This window comes from Enhydra lutris, unplaced genomic scaffold (genome assembly GCF_002288905.1).
Source record: "Enhydra lutris kenyoni isolate GAN:26980312 unplaced genomic scaffold, ASM228890v2 scaffoldscaffold7, whole genome shotgun sequence".
In the NCBI taxonomy this organism is placed as follows: domain Eukaryota; kingdom Metazoa; phylum Chordata; class Mammalia; order Carnivora; family Mustelidae; genus Enhydra; species Enhydra lutris.
This window is the reverse complement of record NW_019154091.1, coordinates 44,924,502-44,949,774: the sequence shown is the minus strand read 5'-3', so window position 1 is coordinate 44,949,774 and position 25,273 is coordinate 44,924,502. Positions and strand designations below refer to the sequence as shown.

Below are 25,273 nucleotides of genomic sequence, written 5' to 3'. Positions count from 1 at the left end.
TGCGTGGGTGGCTCAGTGGGTTAAAGCCTCTGCCTTCAGCTCAGGTCGTGATCTCAGGGTCCTGGGATCGAGCCCCGCGTCGAGCTCTCTGCTCAGCGGGGAGCCTGCTTCCTCCTCTCTCTCTCTCTGCCTGCTGCTCTACCTGCTTGTGATCTCTCTCTGTCAAATAAATAAATAAAATCTTTTTAAAAATAAATAAATTAATTAAATAACAGGTACAGGTGCAAGTAGTTTCTTTCTTTTAAAAAAATTATTATTTATTTATTTGACAGAGACAGAGAAATCACAAGCAGGCAGAGAGAGAGGGGAGAAAGGAGGCTCATAAAAAAGCTCTACTATGAGCAGGCAATTTGTTATCCCTAGTGTCTAGCATTATATCTAGCAAATAGTAGGTATTAAATATTATTACATTACTAATGACTATCAAAACCAATTCTGAAGTTCTGAGAATAACTAGTTTGTAGACCTTGCCTATTTCATCTTTGCATCCCACTGCCTGACAGATTATGTACCATAAAAACCTCAGTTAATTTCATCTTTTCTCATTCAATTAAAAAATAAATTTATTTTAAATTTTCAAACTTTTGTTTGTAATTTTCAACTAAGTGCAAGGGGTTTTGCAATGAAAAAAATCAGTGCTGGGAAGCTGTACTTTAATAAAAGTCTTGGCATGGTATACATCCATTATATGCCAATAAAGCTAGAAAAAAGAAAAGGACAAATCCTGGAAATAACAAGTAGAATAAGCTGGTCATTACAGTAAGAAACCAACAGCAAGCAGTGTTATCATGCCGGATGCCAGAAATATTTACTCTAAATAGAATACTGAATTTTTGTGCACTTTCTCCCTAAAACTAAAACATAAAAATTCAGTGTCATATATAGTTTCACCACTAAACCTGAGAAACTCTACACAACTAATTTTCCAAAGTAAAAACCAACTTTCTACACTGCTCTACAAAAATTTCCAATTACTCCTCTTCTGTTTCACGGAAGTTGTAATGACTGGCTTGGTTCTATTCCCTAAAGGGGGAAAAAAAGGCAAGGAAATACAACCATCTAGCCTTTTTTTGATTCCTCTGCCAATTAAATATTGCACTCCAAGGGAGGCCCCTGCAATACTCACTTTGTGAGACAAGAACTGACACAGGAAACTTCAAAGAGCAAGACTATAAAATGGAAACTACTTTCTAAGACAAATAATTGTCTCAGAAGGCAAACGAAAAGAACATGTACAATGATAAAAGTCACCTTCTCCATACACCTGGGTCTACCTGTATAAACTGACAGAGAACGGGACCAGTCACTGAGTGCACACTTTTCAGGAGTGTTTCTGAAGATAAACAAGATCTTCAATCAGATATGAATTATTTCCAGAGAGCCATGAAAGTCGTTTTGGGGTTATTAGGACATTTGGGTCAGTAAGGTATTACCATGCTCAGTTCCACAGAGGCCAGAAATCGTCACTATTCCTTCCCATGTGTTTGATTCACTGAAAAGATTACGAGGAAATAATTCTATCTCTCATAGTCTTGTCACCCAAGTGGAGGCCGTGCAATCTTGAGTGCAGAGTAAAACAAATTCTACATAAAGATCAATAATATTATATGCCAAAGATTATGATTCCCATCTTTAAATGGTTATCTTCTTTACTCCATTTGATTCTAAGTAAGTCACATTTAAAGTCCTGATGCAGGTGATTCTAAAGATTATTTAAAAATCTACAGGTACCCAAACTACTCCATATCAGGAAGATATCTGGCTAAAGACTAACAGAGCAGTACACACACAGAACATGAAGAAAAATCAAGGTTTAGGGACTTAATAGGAAAGACTTGCTTTCTTCCATTGCCGGCAAGGGCTCTTTTACTAGACAGAAATGCAGGAGTCGGGTGGGGAAGCAGGGGGGTGGGGAGTGGGGAGGGGGAGAGACAGAGAGAGAGCGAGAGACTCTTAAGCAGCTCCACTCCCAGTGCAGAGCCCCACAAGGGACAGCATCTCACGAACCTGAGATCATGACCTGAGCCAAAATCGCGAGTCAGATATTTAACAGACTGAGCCACACAGGTGCCCCAAAAGCATTTTTATTTAATCTCATGATTAAAACAAGTTTGGGACTGTCTGAATTTCCTTCTTGCCAGGTCAAACAGCTGATATTACAAAAACACACCTCTGAGCTTGTGAAGTCTTCCTAGTATGTGACAATGAGCTTTCGGATAAGGACTAAGAGTTCATACATGCATCTTTAAATAATCTGCTTAAAGACAGGCAACAGAAGGAAACAGTCAGTGCCACACTATTCGACCTGCACAACCCTAGTAGAATCCCTTCCTTCTTTTCTGACTCTTCCTTACTGTTTCTCATCCCCTTGCTTCATTTTCCTCCCTATGCCTCAGCCATGCCTCTATGACTCCAGAGGTTTAGCTCAATACTGATACAGCAAGAAAGAGGTTTTTCACTTTTATTTGGGGTTAACTTAACATCAGGAGATAATGCTGGGGCATCTGAACCCCTCAGGGCAAAGCCCGTGATTTCTCTGTACTCACAAGGTATAGACCTTAATACAGATGGTACTCAGTGTTGGCTGAAGTCTTGATTAAAAAATGACATTTTATTTTAAGTTACCAGAAGGCCAATATAATTATCAAGCTATTATTAAGAGATTCTAGTTTTTAACATTATGCTTCCATCAACGAATATGAACAACAAAAAAAGCAAAAAGCATTTAACCAGTGTATTTAACTATGCCAACTACACAAAAAGAGCAGTCAGTAATCTTCCTTAGAATTAATTCTTCCGGGGCATCTGGGTGGCTCAGTGGGTTAAAGCCTCTGCCTTCGGCTCGGGTCATGATCTCAGGGTCCTGGGATCGAGCCCCATGTCGGGCTCTCTGCTGAGCGGGGAGCCTGTTTCCTCCTCTCTCTCTCTGCCTGCCTTTCTGCCTGCTTGTGATTTCTGTCTCTGTGTGTCAGAAAAATAAAATCTTTAAAAAAAAAAAAAAAAAAAAAAAGAATCACTTCTTCCAAAATTATGAAGACCTTTTGTCAGGCATTCCCTCTAATAACTCTCCTGCCAACAATTTCTTACTGAAATTGTGTTATATATTGAAATTATGTCTAAGTCAACTACTAAGGTGAAATTTAGGATCTACTCCTACCTAGTATCTGAGGTCTATACAATGTAAAAAATTATATAGCTTATCTTCTTAAAAAAAAACAAAAAAAGCAAGAAGAAAATATAAAAGAGGAAGGCACAAGAAATAGAAGTTGACTAAATTTCTAGATGAAAAAAATTTTTCAAACTAGATAAAAATCTACTATATGCTTTATTTAAAAGAGATATGTAGAAGATAGATGGATACACAAAGGTTTTTTTTTAATAGTAAAAGAGTAGAAAAAGTTATATTAGGCAAGTACGAAATAAAAGAAGGCCGGCATGATGTATTAAAATCAGACAAAATAGGCAAGGCCCTGAGTATAAATGGAGGTCAAGGTCCCCCTCTAATCATAAAATGTTGAATGCATTCAGATGACACATTCTGTACTTAATAAAATATATAAATTCCACACTTGCCCACATCTGTTAACATAATTTCACAAATTAAAAAAAAATGACAACTTCATAGAGAAAATGAAAAGTCATCCCAACAGTCAAAAATTATAAAAACACGGGGCGCCTGGGTGGCTCAGTGGGTTAAAGCCACTGCCTTCGGCTCAGGTCATGATCCCAGGGTCCTGGGATCGAGCCCCACAATGGGCTCTCTGCTCGGCAGTGAGCCTGCTTCCCCCTCTCTCTTTCTGCCTGCCTCTCTGCCTACTTGTGATCCCTGTCAAATAAATAAATAAAATCTTGAAAAAAAATTATAAAAACACACAAAAAAATCATAACACCTTTCTCAATAGTTGATTCTGATCTCATGCAATCAGAACATAAAAAAGTGGAGTACCCTCCAATTCACTTTCTGGGGCTAGAATAACCTTGATATCAAAGGCAGACAATCACAGTACAAGAGAAGGATATTATAAGGCAATTTCACTTATTATCACAAATGGCAATGTCCTAAACAAAACACCGAAACATCCAACCCAGCAATGTATAAACCAGAAAGAATATCGTAACCAAGTTGGGTTTATTTCAAGAATATAAGGCTGGTTTACCATTAAAAAGTGTATTAATACAGTGGCGCCTAGGTGGCTCAATGGGTTAAAGCTTCTGCCTTCAGTTCAGGTCATGATCCCAAGGTCCTGTGCTCAAGCCCTGCATCAGGCTCTCTGCTCAGCAGGGAGTCTGCATCCGCCTCTCTCTCTGCCTGCCTCTCTGCCTACTTGTGATCTCTGCCTGTCAAATAAAGAAACAAAATCTTTTAAAAAAATGTATTAATACAATTCACAGTAATTCACTGAGTTAGCAAATTTAAAAAGTCATTTCAATGGATGCAGAAAAAATATTCAATAGAATTCAACACTCACTCAATAATAAACGTTCTTATTAAACAGGAATAGCAGAGAATTTTCTTAACCGGAAAGGGATACCTTCCAAAAACTTTCATTAAATATTCTGTTTTTTAAAAAGGCTTATTTGAGAGATTGCATACATGTACACAAGTGGGAGAGGGCTAGAGGGAGAAAATCTCGAGCAGATTTGATCTCACAATCTTGAGATCATGACCTGAGCTGAAATCATGAGTCAGACGCTTGGTGGACGGAGCCACCCAGGCATCCCTAAATATTCTTAACGATGAGGTTAGAAGCACCGTTTCTAAGTCAGAGCTACAGTTGCTTCTATTTATCACCGCACTGGAAGTACCAGCCAGCAACAAAAAGAAGTATGAGGGCTAAAACGGAAAAAGACAAAAAGGGCTGGAAAGAGAAAAAAATCCCTATCATAACCTGCAGAAGACCGATAAATAATTACATGAAACTTAAGAATTACCTTCATCAAAAGAGCCCTTAAAGAAAGTGAAGGCAAGTTACAAACTTGGAGAGCAGATCTGTAAAAGATTACCATCTATCACTGATAGACAAACATAACAATTCCAAAAGTCCTGTGAAAAAAGATGCCAAGAAAAGTGGACAATATATAAATAGGCATGTCACAGAGGACGAAATACAAATATACAATGGACCTAATACAAGTTGCTAAATTTTACTAATCTGCAATTCCAAGGTAAGAGCCACAATAAGAAAATATTTGACAACCACCAGATGGTCAAAAATGTCAACGCCGGACAGTATCAAGTGCTGACAAAGATATGAAGCAACAAGAACTCACATACGGCTGGAAGGAACTTGATGGTCCAACCACTTCAGAAAATACATTCAATAAAGTTGAAATGCATGTCCCTTACAATCTCAGTGATATATATTCTAGAGAAACTCTTGCAAATGTACATGAACCATAAAATAATATATAACAGCCATAAAATAAGAAACAAATGTCCACTAATCATAAATGGTTAAACTGCAGTACAATCATATACTGAAATACTATATAGTCATAAAAAAATAAACCGAATCTGTAAAAATCTTCCACTATTGTCATTCCAACTCTGTTGTCTATTAGATAACTTTGTGGTTTAAAGATTATGAAATTTTCTTCTGGTTCACCACACAATTTGAACTCTCTAAGTGACTAGCAGCAAAAAGAAGAGATTAAATATTTACATTTAAAACATCTACTTCTGCTAATACCAATACAAAAAACTTTATGACCAAAACCACAGACAATACTAATTTGAAAATCCTCATCTTTGGATTTTAGTACTTGATAAACGGTACTACATAAATTAAATCACTGTCCTTTAGTATTCCCATACATCATTAATAGTTCACATTTTTAAATAGTTTACATTTGTAAAATGTCATTCCTCATTTAAAAAGATACTTGAGATATACCAAAAAACCTACAGTGAAAAGATGAAGCAGTTAAATGAGTATGTCTGTTCAATATGTAAGTTCCTAAGAGTTCAAAATATGTCTACGTTTCACAGAGCCAGAGGCCCAAAATTCCTGGAATGACCATCACCCTTGGTCAAAATGAATCATAGCCTCTATCCCCTAGTCCCAGGGTCTACTGAAACTAAATCCATCAAGCCCCCGATGCCCAGGTTCATACCATCCCCATTCCCTTCTCAACCCATCCCCTGACCCAGCATTAGCCCTACAAAGCTTTGTTCTTTCTGTCCCTGACCTGGCCTGCACGCCACCTGTTTTGTAAACTAAACTACCTAGAGTGATACAAAGATAAGTACAAAAATAAATAAAAATAAACTACTTATGGAAGTGGTGCTCCCTACTTAGTGAATTTTCCTATGGTCTCAAACTTTTCTCAAAACATTACCCCAATATCCTGGCTGTTGAGGACTTTCCCCTGAGGACAGGAGCTGTATGATGCACGATCTCCAACAGCAGCTGTTTATTCCTACCCCTCGAGGTCCTTCAACCCGCTAAGCCATTCATTCACCCCCTATCGGTCCCATACCGCGGCACATTTGAAATCACTACTTCAGTGATCACACTGCATCAACACAAACCCCTAACCTCCCAACATACTTGCCCTCTGTGGATTCTCTGGTATTGAGAGAATTTCTATTCCAACCAATCAGATTCTTATTCCACCTCTTTCTTTCCCCACCTCAATTCCAGTGGTACATTTCAACAAATTTTTGATACTCTACACTCTCCTGCTCGTTTGCTTCTCTTTGCATTCATGAAAAAAACGCGTTGTTGCTCCAAATGTTCATTTTCTCTGAGCTCCCACTGCCCATGAGCCTCCTTCAAGATTGCATAAATACTTAATGAGTGTCTACAATGTACCAGAGACTGAGCATGTAACACTCTTATCACAAAATTTTTATTAAAACTGTTCAACAAATATTTACTGAGCATCTCCTGAGAAGACATATGCACTATTCTAAGGTCTGAGAATTCAGTAGTGAACGGGTCAGAGGAGGTCCCTGCTCTTACGAAGCTTACATCCCAGCAGGGGGATGACAAACCACCAAAAAAGTAAATGAACAAGAACTGGAGCCAGTGCTATGTACCATGAGGTAAATAAAACATGGCAATAGGACATCAAGTGTCTTGTCAATGGGTTTTAGGTCTGGGCAGGATAGGGGAGGTCTTCCATTTCCAGAAACACACTGAAACCTATGTATCTTCTCAACCCCCAGCCCCCACAAGAGAAGCCCTAGGACCCATTTTGAACCTTGAACAGACAGCCCCAATGAGACTACCAAACCAACTAAACATATCATCAAAAGAAAAAAAAAATAGCTCTACAGGAGTTAGGAACTAACAGACTTAATAAAGAAGAGAATCTCACACGCATTCATTTAATTTTCTATATACTTATAGGAGTACATGATCAGCAGTGTGGCCATGATCAAGTGTAATCCCATATTTAAAACAGAGAAACCATAAACTTCAGCTGGGTTCAATAATTTTTTTTGGCACGTACTATATGAATTACAAAAATGCTCCAATTCTCCACCTCCCATCCCCCCCTCACTCCCATCCCATATCCACAACCCTTGTAATATGAGTTTCCAATTCTTCCCTCAAAAGTTGGGAATCCAGGGGCACACATAGCTCAGTTCATTAAGCATCCTACTCTTGGTTTCCATTCAGGTCACACTCTCAGGATCTAGGGACTGAGCCCCATGTCAGGCTCTGCACTCAATGCAGAGTCTGCTTCAGATTCTCTCTCTCTCTCTCCCTGCTGCTCTCTCTCTCAAAAATATAAATAAAATCTTAAAAAAAAAAAAAAAAATGGGAGTCTGTTATTCCACTCCTTGAATCTGAGCTTGACTTTGTGACTTTCTTTGGCCAAAAGAAAGCAGTGGAAGTGACACTGTCCCAATTCTGAGCACAGGCCTCAGGAAACCTGGCATACTCTGCTCGCTCACCTGGAACTTGCCTTTACCACAAAGGCAAGCCTGGGCAAGCCTATTGGAGGATGAGAGAGCATACAAAAGACAGCCCAGTCATTCCCACCATCCTAGACAGCCAAAATCAGCAAAATTTCCTACCTGACCCACAGCTAAAGAGTAAACCCAAAAGCAGCAAGATGAATTGCTCAGCCAACAGAGGGATATGTGTAAAAATAATATAATATACAGTTATTTTTTTTTAAAGATTTTATTTATTTATTTGACAGAGAGAGAGATCACAAGTAGGCAGAAAGGCAGGCAGAGAGAGGGAAACAGGCTCCCCGCGGAGCAGAGAGCCCGATGCGGGACTCGATCCCAGGACCCTGAGATCATGACCTGAGCCGAAGGCAGCGGCTTAACCCACTGAGCCACCCAGGCACCCTACAGTTATTGTTTTAAACCACTAAATTTTTAGATGGTTGTTATATAGCAATAACTGATACGTAAGAATAATTAAACATAACTATTCAACTGTGATAATCTATTACATCTCTTTTCAGGTTTTTGAAGAACTGAAGCCAAAAATTGTGAAATATTTTAATTTCAGGGTTTTCTGCAATGAGGCTTTAAAAGTAGCCCAGGCAGGAACTGTTATATACAAAAAGGATTTAGAACCCCATCAAAGGATTTTACTTCTCCTACCAATATTTCTCCTTACTTTCAATTTAGAGTTTCTTTTGCAGCTCCACTGAGAAAGGAATAGCAGCTGAACTGATAATCATTCATATTAGAAGAGCAGGGCTGACTTGATACTGTAAAAATCGGGATTATTAGGTAAATGTTCAAAATGACCTGGGAGTCCTCTGTGAAAGAAAGAAGTAAGTAGTTGATTTCCTTGTCCTTTTATCATTCTTTTCTGAAATACAGAAACTTCTCAGTGTGAATAGTTTCTGAGAAACTTACCTATTCTTCCAAGTTCAGTAAGGATTTCATTTTTTGTCTGCCTACTGTCTCTTACCTCCTCCAAAATTTTAAGTACTAAGTTTTTGAAAATAGATATAATAAGTACACATTCTACCTGCTCCCCTCCCCCCAATTCATCTGGGTAAGCATAAAAGGTTTAGTGACTTGAACTGGACCAGGCCTGTCCTGCTTTCTACCCTGTGGGGTTGTTCTGAGAATCAAGCAAGAGGGAGAGGAAAGTGTTCAGAAAGAATGTGACCTTGCTTGGCTCCCCGCCCATAGTTCTTAGTCCCAGCCTACTCCAGCCACTCCTGGCCATGGGCTTGGCCTGTGCCAGCCAGCAGTGCGTGCCTGAGAGCGCCTGTTTTCCAGCACCTTTGCAGAGCCTGAGTATTAATACATTTTAAATATCTCAAACCTAACATTTACACAGATGTGATCCCAATTTTTTTAATTCCTTTTTATTAATGACAAGGATTTTAGTTCTTTTACTTCTACATCCTTCATCCGTGCTTTTCTACAGATAATTTATTCTACAGCTAAAATCATTTTTTCAAAAAAATTCATAAAAAATATTTTTAAAAAACAGCAACATCTATATTCAAAATTGCCTTTTCACAGTCACTCCTGGGCATACTATATTATATACTGCCTTTACCATTCTCTCCCCTTAATTCATTTCTGCTTGCCTATGTGAGAGTCCCTAATGTTACAGTGTCTTAAATTCTTCATTACCCTGGAGAATATATTCAAGCTAGGTCCTGCTTTTTTTATCTGTAGCCCTGGACAATAGCTACTTTACTCTTTAAAGAAAGTCTTCCTTTGTACCACCAGGCACTTCACAAATAAACTGATTTCTAATTCCTAAATCACAGGGCTTTCTTAAGTAGAACACAACATTTTAATAAACCAAACATGTATATTTTAAATGTACATGATACCATCCCTAACACTTTTTATTACACATATTAGGAAGTGTTGGTGAAGTTCCTACCTTCAAGGGGTTTAAAATCTACCTGGGATGAACACTTAAAACGATGTTTCTGAACCACTATTAGTAGGTCATGCATCTTAAGTTGCTTCCCAGCATAAGTAACACTGAAACGTATTCTCTATTTACCCAATGTTATGAACTTACACAAATATCCATGGGAATTAAAATTTAAAAAACAAACATCCATGTATTTCGTACCTATCCCAAGTTTTACAGTTTTTCAAAGTTTACATAAATTACCTCATAACATCATAGGCCTACGTAACAGGTAAGGTAAGAAGGAACGGATACAAAACAGGATTAAGAAATTTTCTCAAATATGGCTAAGAGACATAATAGAGTCAAAGTCTGGTCCATGCTGCTTTCTAATTCTATAGAGTATTCAGTGCCCATAGACCTACAAGTTATATCCATGGTGGTTACAGAAAGAAGCACATTCCTCTTGGCAAATCTAACTGGTTGAGAAAGGGCCTAACTCTCATTGTGCTCTGAACTTGTGGTTTTCTAGGTGGATACACATGAGACTTCCATTGGGTTGTGGGAAACAATATTTAGCACCCCTATGTACATTAATTTTTAAGTCATAAGAAAAATAAGCTTTACTAATGAGTAAGACATGAACTGACAGCAATACATGTATAATTTATAAATATACAATGGGGTGTACAATCAAAAACTTTTTACCTGTAGAGTACACGACCAAAATATTTTGGAGATCTCTACTAAGCTAACTGGCTCAGGCATCAAAAATACAAATAAATATATGACAGAACAGAAAAAAAGAAAAAATACACAGAAGAGGCAATTTACAAAAGACATTCAAACTGTCAACAAATCAAGGAAAAGATGTCAAGCATAGCCAAAACCAAGAACATACAAATTCAAGCAAGATTCAATTTTGTCCATTAGATTAGCTGAAATGTTAAGTCTGGTAATACCAAATCCTGGCACGAATAAGAGAGAGAATAATCCCATACACTGCCTGGTGTGAGGAGAAAATGATAAAAACTTTTTGGAGGAGAGCTGGACTAACTATAAACCACGAATAGTAAAACCATTCATTTGGATGTGACTATCAGATGGCCCCAGTAGATGGCCCAACTCCCAACTCGCAAAGGCATTCAGGAATGGGACATACTCGTACTTGGGGCTTTCTGATGCATTATGCAGTCAGTTTGGCAGAATGTGTCCGCATTTTATCACTTTCCTATTTTTTGTGTGACTCCATGGACTTAGTGAAGAACAGTGGTTTTTCATTAATTTTGAAGCATGCATTTTAATAATTTCAATATTTAGACCCTATTTATGATGTACAGCAGGATTTTACAGTATTTATCAAAAGCTAAAATACACACATAGCCTAATCCGACTATTCCCCACTTAACAAACATTTTCTAAAAATAGCTGCAAATAACCACAAAGTTTATATGTGAGTATGTTCACCACACACTTGTAGAAATTGAGAAAAAAAAATTTAAAAACCTAAGTGTCCAACAATAGGGGTATGGCCAAATAATCAAAGCATATTTTGTAGCTACTGAAAGAACAGTGCTGACTTAATACCTACTAATATGCAAAGACCTAAGATATTTACTAAATAGAAAGTACATATAGTATAATCTCATTTTTAAGTACAATCTCAATTTTGCCTATATATGCACACGTGAATGCAAAGAAAATGAAGTACACTACAGGGTGGGAGGGAAAATTATAAAAGGAGACTCTGCACACCGTATCAGAGGAATAACATTTTAAGTCTCCCTTAGAATGCAGAGTGCTATAGTGCTTACTTGGAAATACTGCCCCTGATAATTAGTCTGAAGAGGTCAAGTTGACAACTCAGACAAGCACTTAAAATCTCCCCCCACACAAACCCACATGCAAACACATACACAGGTGAGGCATCTGTCTACCCACCTATCATTATCTTTACTATACCAACTGTATTAATTGTCAATATGAAACCAGGATGAACAAAAGCTTAAGACTCAATTTACTCAAGTACTCAAATGTCTTTAAATGATTCGGCCTTACATACAAGCTCATGAATTACTTTTATTTTTTAGGTTTATAGCTTTATGATATAAATTCACAGACATTAAAAGATGGTAAATACAACCAGTATACCCACCTCCTCAGCTAAGCCCTTACAAATATCACTAGCTTAGTGCAATAGGCTTTCCTACTGATCCAGGAGTTGGTCTCCAAGTTCCGAATACAGTGCTTCACAGTGCCATTGCTCATCAATTAAGAGCTGCAATCCTAGTTGTAACTTACTTCCATCTCTGGTAATCTATTACATCAATGATCTGCAATGACCACACCTACTGTAGTCACAGGCTTGTCTAGTCCTCTCACACTTTTGATTTTGTTCTTGGTTCATGACTTGCTTTGACCAACAGGACATGAGCAAGCATGATGTATGCAAAGGTTTGTAAGTGCTTGTGCACGAGGGCTTGTCCTTTTGAAAAGTTTCCCTTTAGAAGCCAGCTGCCATGAAGCACCTGGGTGGTTAGGCAGTTAAGGGTCCAACTCTTGATTCTGGCTCAGGTCATGATCTCCTAACAGGTTCCATGCTGAGCATGCTCGCTCTCTCCCTGTCCCTCCCCGCAGCTCGGGCACACACTCACATGTTCTCATTCTCTCTCTCTCTCTCAAAAAAAAAAAAATAATAATAATAAAATAAAATAAAAATAGGGGCGCCTAGGTGGCTCAGTTGTTAAGTGTCTGGCTTTGGCTCCAGTCATGATCCCAGGATCCTGGAATCGAGCCCCGCATCAGGCTCCCTGCGCAGCAGGAAAACTGCTTCTTCCTTCCCCACTTCCCCTGCTTGTGTTCCCTCTCTCTGTGTCTCTGTCAAATAAATAAAATCTTAAAAAAATAGTAATAATAAAATAAAATAAAATAAAATAAGCCAGTCATGTTATAATACCCATGTTATAAAGAAATTCTAGATAAACCAGTAAGTGATGAGAGGCCAGGAGGAGAGAGACACTGGATATTCCAGCCACAACCTAATTCCAGCTGAATGTGTCTGCACGTGTGACCTCAGTTATACCACCAAGAAGAGAAGAATGGTATAGCTGAGCCCAGTCAACCCAAAGGAAAGAGAAACTATAAATCATTCCTGTTTTAAGCTACTAAGATTTGGGGTAGTTGGTTATATAGCAAAAGAACTGGAAAACTAATCCCTGTTCTAAACCATCTGTATCACTAACAACAATCCATGTAGATTCTCTGTCAGTTACCTTTAAATTTCATCTGTCCAATCAAGTGTGTTAACTGCAGGTGAGGGAGAAATGGGGGCACTTCCATACACTCTCATATACTGCAGGAGAGAACATAAATGTGTACAAATCTTCTACAGTGAAACTTGGCAAAATGTTAAGGTACTGAACCTTTTAAAAAGGTCACATCCTTTCCCAATAATTCCAAATCTAGGAATTCTGTAGACACAACAGGACTGGGTGATTTTTCCTCAATCCCCTTTGCTCACGACAGCCAGTACGCTCGGTTTTTTACTGTTTCTTCTTCAGAATTCAACACTTGCACTCCATTCTCCCAGGTCTAGGCCTGACCCAATCCTGCTTACCTTTTCAATTACTCCCTCTGCAAGGTACAGCCTAAAGCTTCCCTGATGATCACTGACACTCTCACTTCTTGGAATTCTGCAGATGCTCGGGCTCACTGCCTTCCTGGCTCTGCGAACGTTGCACTATTTATAAGGGAGAAGGAGCAGACCTCTGATCTTGTCGTCTTTCACACCCTGGTTTCCTACGGTGAATTGGACCTTTCTCTCTAATCACATGGTTTCTGAGACGCTTGCCAACAGTAATTTTGGCTGCAGCCAAGGACAGAAAATTACTGAAGACCAGAGGGCCAGTCTTTGCTCCAGCAAATGGGCATGTGATCTAAGGTGGTCCAAGTCCTGTCCAAGATTTTTTTTAATTTGGTAATGGATAAGTAACCTTACCTTTTGGGTTTAAAAAAAAAAACTGAAAGGGTGTAATTTGGGCCTGAAGCATAATTTTTCAGGTTAAGTGGAAAGAAGCTTTCTAAAGTGAAAAAAGGTAAGAGCTTTAAAGAATTCATTTGTATCACTCCTGGAGTTAATGTGGAAAATAGTTTGCTTTTCCTTATACTATTGGCTTTGGGTCACTGACATTTGCAACAATAAGAATCCTGTCTAGATGACAAGTAAAAAGTGGAAAAATGCCCTGGGATGTCCAAATTTGGATAAAGACTTGCTCTTTTTTTTTTTTTTTAATTACAATTTGTAATAGATCTTCATTTCAAACATCTAATTGTCTATTATGTGCCGAATGTGGAAAACATAAAGATTATTATGACTTCAAAGAGTTGAAGTTACTGGCCACCTGGAGAACAATTCCCAAATAGCTGAGAGGCTACTCCTAAGTGACCAAGGAGTTCTCCAACTGGCTCTAAACTTCCATCATCTGTACCTCCTAAGGACCACTCTGTAGGTTCTCTCAGGATTCTAGGATCTGTATTAAAGATCTGATCTACATTCACTTTACCCATACTAGGAGAACAGTATAGACCTCAAGATCTCCCCTGCTCCCTAGAAGCCACATCAGCCTGAACTGTCAAAGTTTCTAAATGGGAATGCCAAGGCTGGGGCAAAATCTAGATTTCAGCTACCTTGTGAGAGGCATCTCAGGTCCCTGCATTATCTTGGCTTTGTCATGGATCAGGTTTACAATCAGGCCTCTAAGCAGATCCTTTCTGTCTCACCAAGAATCACAAAAACCAAATGCACAGATGATTTACTAATTCATGTTGGGATAAATGTCACATGGAGAGAATACCTAAATTTCACAAGGAGGCAAATTTTAAGGTTTCCGAACAGCACAGAATTTGACTGTCATCATCAAAGTTCAATCAACAAATATTTACTGAGGAGCTACTATGAGAGGGCTTAGGCCACAAGACTAAAAATACAGCAGTGAACAAGACTGCTTTTCATGAAGCTTACTTACCATACAGAGTATGAGCATACAGGTATTAAACAAGCACTGCCTCGATTCTAACATGTACTTTTTAAATAGACTGTTTCTGAAATAAGGATGGAGAGGTTTATTTAATATGGTCGTGGCGCTCTCTTTTCCCCCTGGAAAGCTGCTACTAAATCAATGGTAACTGATAATCACTGGCAGCTTAAAAGAAACATGGTGATTATACAATTCAATATTTAATCATCACCTTGTTAAATGCTAAGAACGAAAAATATAAGGAGAGAATCTGACAGGGACCAGAATTTGCTCTGTAAGGGCTCCGTTAGCTCTCCAAAATTTCCTCATAGCACAGTAGTCAGAATGACCCTTTCAAAGGGTGCTGGATCACGGGCCTCCTCTGCTCAGACCTGCAGGGGCACCCTACTTCCCTAAGTAACGGTGGATTACACCAACCAGAGACATCCCCAAACAACAACCCATTAACTTCCCTGATTTCAACTTTCTTCCCATACTCATTCCTCATCATTCCTCTCCTGATACACTGTACCCTGTTCCGTTATTTTCTCACAGCATTTGCATATTCAGACATACTATAAAAAGTACTTATTTACTAAAGCTTACTTTGATATTCTGTCCCCCACCCATCCCATTACACAGGACAGTTTTCTGGTCTATTTTGTTTAGTGATAGATCTCAATCACTAAGGCACACTTAGGGGTTCAAAACGTGTGGAGAGAATCAGAAGAAAGAATGTATCTGTGAACAACTGATGGGAAGACCCTGCCACTGGGACTGAAATAATCATCAAAACCAACTGGTGAAGCCTTATTCTCTATCATTTAGTGGAGGGTAACTTCCTCCTTCAGTTTTTCTCCCTTTACTCAATTTCCAAACCACACCAATCCCACCCCAAGTTTTCAGATACAGCAGAACTTTCACTCAGGTTATGGTCCAGTTGCAAGCCTCAGATGCTACTTATTCTTCATTTTTCAGATGATTTTTGTACTACTTTGTTATGATCCACTCTGGGAATTCCGCCACTGAACTTTCAGAAGCAGACTTATTCCTCACGTTTGTGAGAAAGTCCTCTTCTAGTAACCCTCATGTTGCGCCAAGTCTGCTCACTGTATCTGGTTAAAGCGTCCTGCATACTTCACAGTTTATTACGGTCTACGACTATGTACTTGGTGATTATTTTATTATGGTCTCTCCCACAAAATAATGGTATGCTCCTTAAGAGCAAGGTTCATGTCTGTCCTTCACAAAGCCTACAGCACCTGGCACACACAAAATACCCTCTAAGTACTTGCTAAATGAATAATGGGACCAACACAACATTTCTGTACATCTATACAACATGTATAGTCTAGTCAACTAGGTAACTGAAATAGGATTTTCTAGGGAGAATGGGTTGTGTTTCTTGTTTGTGAAGGAGAAAAAGAAGCTATTGTTGGGGGAGTCCTTTGGAAAGGCCAATTTTAGCCACCTAAAATGCTATGTCCTCTCAACCAGCTCAGAGACTAGCTCATGATCAACACTTCCGCCCAGAGTTCTCCTCTCCCCCCCACCTACTCCCTTATTCTGGTCAAGGGAACCAATCAATCTTACAGCCTCTCAGACACAAAGGCTTTGAGTGGTTTTTGACCTCTTTTTCTGTCAACCTCCTAGCTCAGCAAGACTCCTAAAGCCTGTCAACTCCTCTTTAATATCATTGATCAATGGCCTTCCTTTCCATTCCTGCTACTACCAACTTGGTACAACCAACTCTCGGATTATTATAGCAACAGATTTAGCACTGGTCTCCTGGATTCCAGGTTTGCCCCTTTCTAATCCATCCTGCACTTTACACGATAATGCTATACCAAAAGAAAATCTGCAACAGCAAGCTAGAAAATAAAAATCTCAGCCTGACATTCCAAGGCCAGACACAATACAGCTCCAAACAGCATCCCAGTGTTTTCTGTGTTGACATTACTCACCAACGCGTAGTTCTCACTAGTAATCACACACATTATACACCTTCCCAGCCTTACCAATTTAACCTACCAGCCATTTATATCAACCCATTGGAACTCCGTCTACACACTTAAATCTAGCTCAACTCCCACATCTTCCTTTAAGCCTTTCCCGGACCACCTGGCTTCATTTGACTCTTCCTCCCAGGCTTCCTTGTGACACCATCTGACAGACAACTAGGATCTTTTTTTTTTTACCCCATTAACTCCAATTTACATACACATATATACATGTAACTTTACACATTTAATCCCAACTTACACCTAGCTGTTATAGAAAAGTAAAAAGGTCACGGGAGAGGTACACTCATCAACAAATGCTAAGAAACCCTTTATTTCTCCTGGATAAAGGTGGCTCTACAGGGATGTTTACATCTGCCCAGTCTCCAGGGCCTCCAACTCTCACTCTTCTAACCAATTTCTTTATTTTTCTACTGCTCATTTTGCCCCTTCCTAAATACATACCAGAGCTTTGAGAATTAAAAAAACTAAAACGGTCTAACACATTAAGGGGAAAAACATTTAAGAAATACAAAAACGGTTCTCTAAACCCTTTTTGAAGACCTAGGACCTAGGACTAAGTTCATGTTTCCCCCACTATCTCCCTCTTTTTTTTTTTTTTTTAAGATTTTATTTATTTATCTGAGAAAGAGAAAGAATGAGAGAGACAGAGAGCATGAGAGGGAGGAGGGGCAGAGGAAGACACAGACTCCCTGCTGAGCAGGGAGCGGGATATGGGACTTGGATCCTGGGACTCCAGGATCATGACCTGAGCCCAAGGCAGATGCTTAACCAACTTAGCCACCCAGGCAGACCACCACCTCCCTCTTTTAACATAGTTTTTTTGTTTTGTTTTTTTTCCTTGAAACTCCTTGAAGGTTGAAACCATAGTTCATAGTTGCATTGTACCTAATGAATTAGCATAAACTGCTTCACGCACGTAAGAATCATATATTATAGTCTAAAACTCTGTCATGAATATAAAAAAGAAATATAACATCCATGAATTGTTCTAAGCATTATACGGCTATCCCCAATTATAATATTATGGTATTAATGTACCCACCAATTTAAAATATCAAATATATAGTAATACATTCTAAGATTCTTGGTGGCAGTTATGTCACATTCCCTATCTCTGCTCATAGTTCAAAATGTGATTATCTATTTAGAAACAAAATATTTTTCCTCACTTGCAATCTTAAATGGCTATGTCAAGCCAGAATTCCCCTCGCTGCAGGTTGGTTTGAAATTCCAAGCACACATTAGATTCGGCTATCGCAGATACTGAAAAGAAACTTCATTAGTCAAAAATCAAACACTACTCTATTTGCATATCTAAGAAAAAGTTCAATTTTCAGAACTTAAAATTTTAAGTCAAGAAAAAAAGCAATATGAAAATATAACCTCACAAAATCTACACTACTTTTATTACCGTGCGAAGACTTTTTGATTCCCAATTCTGCCGCATAAGACAATGACCTTTAAATAATCAGAACAAAGTTTCTCATTGCTCAGAGAGCATTGTTTTAAGATTTGCTTGTTACTTTAAGTTAACCATCTTACAGCTTTGAAGCACAAAGGGATAGTCAATGACACATCCATTTTAAGCTACCATGACCTGTCATTACAGAGTCATTAAACAGTATTTTCAAGGAGTAAGCAGAAAGCTTTGTAACTTTCAAATATATTAAGACTAATCTCTGTATTTCATAAGCTATTTGGATATTGAAAGCTATACTTCATAAATTATAAAACCCACTGATAATTTTCTGCATTCTTCCTAAAGATAAATAATATGAATTATTATGAATATGTTAATATGAATTAACATATTGTATATATGTGTTTTTATACAGACACTATAATTTCTAAGCTGGCTAGCTTAAGATATACAGAAAAAAAGGGTGCCTGGGTGGCTCAGTCGGTTAAGCAGCTGCCTTCAGCTCAGGTCATGATCCCGGAGTCCTGGGATAGAGCACCACAACAGGCTCCTTGCTCAGCAGGGAGGATGCTTCTCCCCTACCTGCCACTCCCCCTGCTTGTGCTTGTTCTCTCTTTCTCTGTCAAATAAATAAATAAAATCTTTAAAAAAAAAAGTATACAGAAAAAATACTTCTGTCAGAAAAAATTATCTTTATGATAAATAATTTTCAAATATTAACATGTTTTGCACAAATGCATTTAAAGTAAAATATATTCTCTGTATTATATATTCTTTTACCTAACTGTAAACTTTTATTAAGAAACCAATTTCAAAAATTCTATAAACTGATTATCCAATTCAAATCTATACAACTCTAACTCTGATCAGGTCCTGTGTTGACAAGAGCACTATTAACCGTTCCCACGCAGCTCTCCAGGGAAGGTATGTTACAAAGCACAAAATGCAGCAACAGAAAGAAAGCACACACAGCTCTGGTACTACACACTTCATATTCATCTGTGGTTATCTATACAAAGTTTAAAATAGTTGGCACCATAGGAAAGCTAAGCATCTTTCCATATTTCCCGTATCATGTCTTCTTGGCCCTTGAGTTCATCATTTTGCAGACTACTACAAATTCCCAAAATATTATAAAATCCAGAGAAATTTAAAAATGGGATGGAATTCAGAAGTTGCCATTTCCAGCCAGCCTAATTTAAAGGCATGAAGACTGAGCTCCAAGGTCTTTAAGAAGGTCAAGATACAGCGAACTGCTGCAACTTACCCCCACTTCAATCCTTTTTCACCTTACCACCACCAGAGATACAATGATCAATATCAAAGTATTATACAGGGGCGCCTGGGTGGCTCAGTGGGTTAAAGCCTCTGCCTTTGGCTCAGGTCATGATCTCAGGGTCCTAGGATCGAGCCCTGCACCGGGCTCTCTGCTCAGCAGGGAGCCTGCTTCCTCCCCTCTCTCTCTGCCTGCCTCTCTGCCTACTTGTAATCTCTGTCAAATAAATAAATAAAATCTTAAAAAAAAAAAAGTATTATACAGAAATAGTTTTTGGCAGTGTGCCATTTTGAACCACCACCACCATTTGTTCAGAAGAGAAATAATCTGAGAGTTATATGTACCTTTGGGCACAAAAGTAGAAACTCAAGTTCTTTAGGCCCTTCTTCTTGCTAAGGGAACCTCCTAGGAACACCAGATTAGGAATAGCAGGAGGGTCAACATGTCTTTTATCGATCTATCTTCTCTCCTTCCGTGAGAACAAAATCTACCCTATTCCCTGTATCACATCCTTTCTTATAATTTGATCAATAACCTCCTTTCTTCATCTAAGAAAGAACCAACAATGAGAAATACATCCACCAACATTAATCACTTGCCTACTTCAGACTTCTATCCTTTCTTCTCTGAACACTGTAAATATAGTTCCTGTTCCTGCGGTTTCTCATCTTGCTATCTTTGCAGCCTATAAGTTCCAAAGGCATGTTTCTGTTGTTTTATTATGTGGTGTGACAATGGAAATAGTAATTCTTCTGACTACTTTCACGTTTAAGATGAGATTCAGACATGGCAATATGCAAAAGCTTTTGGTAAGCTGCAAAGTTTAAGACAAAAGTAGTGCCCCTATCATATGAGAATGAAAAAGCATCCTTAATTGCTCATATACAAGTAAGCAAAAAATTTCTAGGAAATTATGGCCCACATTAGTGATTTAACTAATCTTAAAAGAAATTAGTCTGATACACCCAAAAAGAAAAAAAAGTAGCACCTCCCATTCAGCAAATCATGTATTTGTCAATAATCATTTTACTGCAAGAAGTTTAATGAGTGATATATTTCTCTATCATACTCAATCTTACAACAAATTTTACTTTCATAATATAAATTATTACTATTTTCAGACACAATTATTGGCTGACTATTAATATCACGATTAAAACCCAGTAATTTAAAACTGTCATCAGAATTAAAGTAAAATTATTATAGCTTTTGTAATATTGTCCTCATTTTCCTGAGAAACTTACTTGGGCATGACACTCAGAAGATTCTAATTTGTTTAAGTCAACATAAAAGAAAAATCTAATCAAAATGGCTAGTGGAACAAAATTCAGGCTTTCAAAAGGCTCAGTTCTGAAATAAAATTTTCAGCCCACACAGAATAACATTTTGTACTACTGAATAAATGTTCATCTAAGAATGTACACACATTCACAGGAATTAAAATATTGCTGAGAATTACAGTGTTACTCCTATTCTTAGAAGATTAACTAGCCTTAATGTATAGTAAAACTACTGGATAAAAATAAATGAACTCTATCAAAAAAAATTTTTTTCAGAAATATCAAGACTACCTTCAAAAAAATGCCCTTTTCCTGACAATACAACTTCACTTTAATACAGAATGAAAATAGACACTAGGAAAATACCTGATGACGCTGCACTTTACTTATGCCTTTATTTTTTAGGCCATCTAATAATGTACAGCACAATCTCCAAATTAAAGATGTAACTGAAAATTATCCAGAGAAGAACCACATCATGAAATCCTCCATGCCTGGATCTTACTTCTGCCTTCTTTCTATATCCAAATGCAATCATTCCTAATACCTATAAATAGCCCTTGACATTTTACATAAATATCATTCTGAAAAATTTTAAAACCATACAGGTAATTATAATTTAATGGAATTGTGGTGTGATCTTAAAAATATCACTTAGTAAAATACTTTATTGGGCCCAATGAAATAAAGGTGGCTTTAGCTAGGTATCTGTTATTATTAATAAACTATGGACATCTCAACCAAATCTTTTATTTAAGCATTCTTTTCAAGCTTCAGTTCCTTAAAATTAAATAAAAAATTTTAAAACAAGCTCTTAAGTTAATAGTTTCTAATTTAAAATGAAGATAAAACCACTTTTATTTTCCCCTTGGGAGGTAAAAAATTTTCCTGCATACTGTTGACCTCAAGCATTGTATTTGTCTCCAGGTACCACTAAGTGAATCCGAAACAGAAATTAATTCAATGTTCTTTAGAATTAAAAGTCAGGACTGACTGGTCATCTCTCCTTTGTAAGCTCTAGTGAAAGCCTTTTATTCAATCACAACCAACCATAAAACATCCGTATTTTAAAGACTTAGACATATTTAAATAAACTAAGGCAAATTACAATGCTCCAACAGATGTTTGTGAAATAATTAGTATTTATTTGTTGGTTTTTACTTTCAGCTCTGTCATTGTTCATCCAACTGTAACCTAGCTTCACATTACTTTTGCTTCTTATTAACAGTTGTGGTTAAAATATACATGAACAGAATTCACTTTAAAAGAAAAAAAATATGGTAACATGCTGAAGACAAAATACTGTAATACCCTATCACCGAGGACCAAACATGTAATTGTGACCATCAATGATCTAATTTCCAAATGCATGTATGTCCAGGCAAATAACATAAGAAAACTATGAGTGTTATCTTTCCTCTCAAAATTATGACACTATATAAAGTCAGTATTATTTGATAGACCTTAAAAAATTATGAGCATATCTAGAGATACAACTATTCAACTGAAGATTAATTACAACATTCAAATTAGCAAGGAAAAAATCAAAATTAAAAAACTCACTTTATATAGTATCTTGCACCTTCAAAAGTATATGCTTCTTCCCAGCCAGTAGGCAAATCTAAAAAACATACATTTTACAGTTAGTATTACTTCAATGGGATAGCAAAATAAGTTTCAATCCATTTTACTTATTCATTTCCATCATCAGCTATTTCCATTTATTATGTAAATTTCTAAAAAAAAATGTTGAACTGGTAACAAAACTCATAGTGAACAAAATATCACTTTTGGAAAAATGGAGATTCAAATTAAAAGCCACCAGAAAAGAATGAACAATATTAGAGATTATCTTACATGATTATATACTTTAATGATCAGTGAAAAGGAACTACTACTCTCTAGCATCCCAAAAAAGCAAGGGAAGCCTTCTAATCCTAGGTAAAATACTCATGATGGCTGGCCAAAAAAAAAAAAAAAAAAAAAAAACCCACCAAACCCTGCATTAAAGGCAACACCTGCTTCTTCTTAGGTATAAGTGTGTTTATTTAAGACCATACATTTCAGCTACATAAATGAATCCATCCAGGAAGTGTCACTGATGAGAAAGAACTTCCTAAGTATTCAATTAGGGGAAAAGAGTTCTGACATCACATACTCTATACATGTATGTTTCTACAGATTAGGCTAAAATGTGTGAAGTTACAGGTGAATGATGATCATTGTATATGCTATACATTGCAAATGACAAATGGCTTCGATTTAAACATAATATCTGAAATGAAAACCAGTGACGTGTGTATAAAACCACAAAGTCAAAAGCATACCAAACCAGGAGGAAAAAAAAAAAAACAACACGATAATCATGTCTTAAAAATTAATGTGAAATCAAAAAAAGAATAAAATTTCTCTGTAGTGTGAATGTTCTCAATTCTGTGGGGGTAAACAGGATACAAATTCATATCACACATAACCAAAATAAGCATGAAATAATTCCACAAGATGATTAGGCTAAATAATTTAAATACCATATTGTCCTTTGCGAAGTAAGTTTATTATCCATAAGGCAAAAAGGCCACGAGAGTTGAAATATATATGCAAAACACTGAAAGGTGCATATTGAAGTCAAAGACTGCGGAGGGGAGTTAAGAAATATGACAGTGTATTAGTCAGAAATGTCTTAAAAACCTCACCATGCTTGCTTTCCCTTTCCTCCTCCACCTTTTTGCAAATTTGGAAATTAGTCACTTCAGTGAACTCCAGAATTTAATCGAGAAGGCAGGCTTGTTCCATATCCTGGCCCCTCTAAGAGAGTCCCAGAATCTCAGAGTTGGAGAGAAAGTATCCCAGAGGGCAGCTCTGAAGGACTGCTGAAGCCAGCCTGCCCTCCGACCCGAACAGTTCTCGAGCCTCTCCCAGGACAAGACCCAGAGGCCGGCCAGTGAGAGAACACATGTTACATTTCAAAGACAAACAAGTTTCACGAATGTAAACAAAGAGCGACCAAAGAAAGCCAGACCAGCCGGGAGGCTCCAGTCCACCTTTCTGCAGCTCAGCTCCTGCTCGGCATGGCAACGAGCTGGCCCAGGCTCCAAGGAGATGTGCCTCCCCGCCGACACTCTCCGATGAGGGCCCAACTGCGAAGCACCCCCTCGCATCCCAACCGCCTCCGGGCTGCTGCCGGGGATCGAGAGTCTCGCCGGCCGGCAGCTGCAGCTGCAAATACGTCCTCGGGCTCCGGCGGCGGCTCCGGTGGCAGGAGGGAGAGCGCTACTGTCACAGAGAGACTCGCAGCACCCCCGAACGCCTCTCCTCCTCCTCCTCAGTCACCTCCCCACAAGTCCCACCTAAGGGGAGGAGGAAGCCGGACGACTGCAAGCAGCTGTCCGGGGAACAGGGAGGCGATGTGGACACCCTGACCCCGGCGGACGTGGGCCAGGGTCCCGGGTTGCACGGAGGGGAGTGGGCAAGGACTTCCTAAAGGTTGAGAGGGGGTGAGATCGGGCGCGGGGGTGCTGGCGGAAGGACTGAGGAGCAGCCGCGGGAGGAAGCACTCAGGGTCTCGAATTCCCGGGAGAGGGGGGTCGGCCTCCCTGGGGGCGTCGGGGGTCCAGGTTTGGGAAGGCGGAGAGGGCCCGGGAGGAAGGCTCCGTTCTCCAAGAGGCGATGAAAGGCGAAGGAGAGAGCAGCGTTCAGACTCCAGAGAAGTCCGGCGGCGGGGCCCCCGCGGCCCCCGTACCTGCGGCCGCCTCCGCCGGCCTCCGCCCCACCGCGCCGCCTCCCGGGGACGGCGGCCGGGGGCAGGTCGCGGGGCGGCGGGCTGCCGGGGCGCTGCCGCCTCCTCCCGGCGGCGCCCAACTCCGTTCGGGCCCGGCCGAGCTCCGCGTTACCTGCGCTCTGCCGCCGGTGCCCGGTAACCACGGCCTCGCCGGTGACGGGGTGCAGCCAGGTGGTGCTCTTCGCCTCCTCGCTGCAGGGATGAGAAAAGGGGCAGACACCGGGCGTGAGATGGGGCTCCGGGGGAGCCGGAGGGGCTGGAGCAGCGCGCACCCGGCGCCCTCCTCGCCTCCCGCCGGCCTCCCGCACCGCCCGGGCCCCCCGCACCGCGCCCCTCTTTACTTGATGAAGAAGACTCGGCCGCCCCTGGTGATCCCGTAAGTCCAGGAGCGGGGTAGGGAGCAGATCCACTCCAGGTTCAGATCCGCCGCCATGTCTGATCCCCAGCCGCCGCCACCGCCTTCTCCTGCCTGCCGCCGCTGCTGCTGAGGGAGGAGGGAGCGAGCGAGCGACGAGCGGAGGGAGCGCGGGGAGCGCGGAGCGAGCGCGGCCGGAGCGCGCCTCCCCGGCCCGGCGCGCCCCCGCGCGCGCCCTACCCCCTCGGGCGGCGCCCGCCCCGCCAGCCCCGCCAGCCCGGCCGCCCCGGCTGGGTCGGGCCCGCGTCGCCGCCCCCCCCCG

The 25,273-nt window shown here is 39.6% G+C and overlaps 1 protein-coding gene across 1 annotated transcript in view; it reads right to left on the bottom strand.

The window, feature by feature from the left end:
• LOC111142031 (pleckstrin homology domain containing A5) overlaps window positions 1-25,029 on the bottom strand; it is a 239,541-nt gene extending 214,512 nt beyond the window's left edge. Inside the window, exons 1-3 of the mRNA XM_022494952.1 lie at window positions 24,938-25,029; window positions 24,709-24,788; window positions 22,382-22,439 (exon numbers count right to left, since the gene is read on the bottom strand). Coding sequence (XP_022350660.1) covers window positions 22,382-22,439; window positions 24,709-24,788; window positions 24,938-25,029 — 230 coding nt within the window. The remainder of the gene's footprint in view (window positions 1-22,381; window positions 22,440-24,708; window positions 24,789-24,937) is intronic.
• Between the last annotated feature and the right edge of the window lie 244 nt (window positions 25,030-25,273).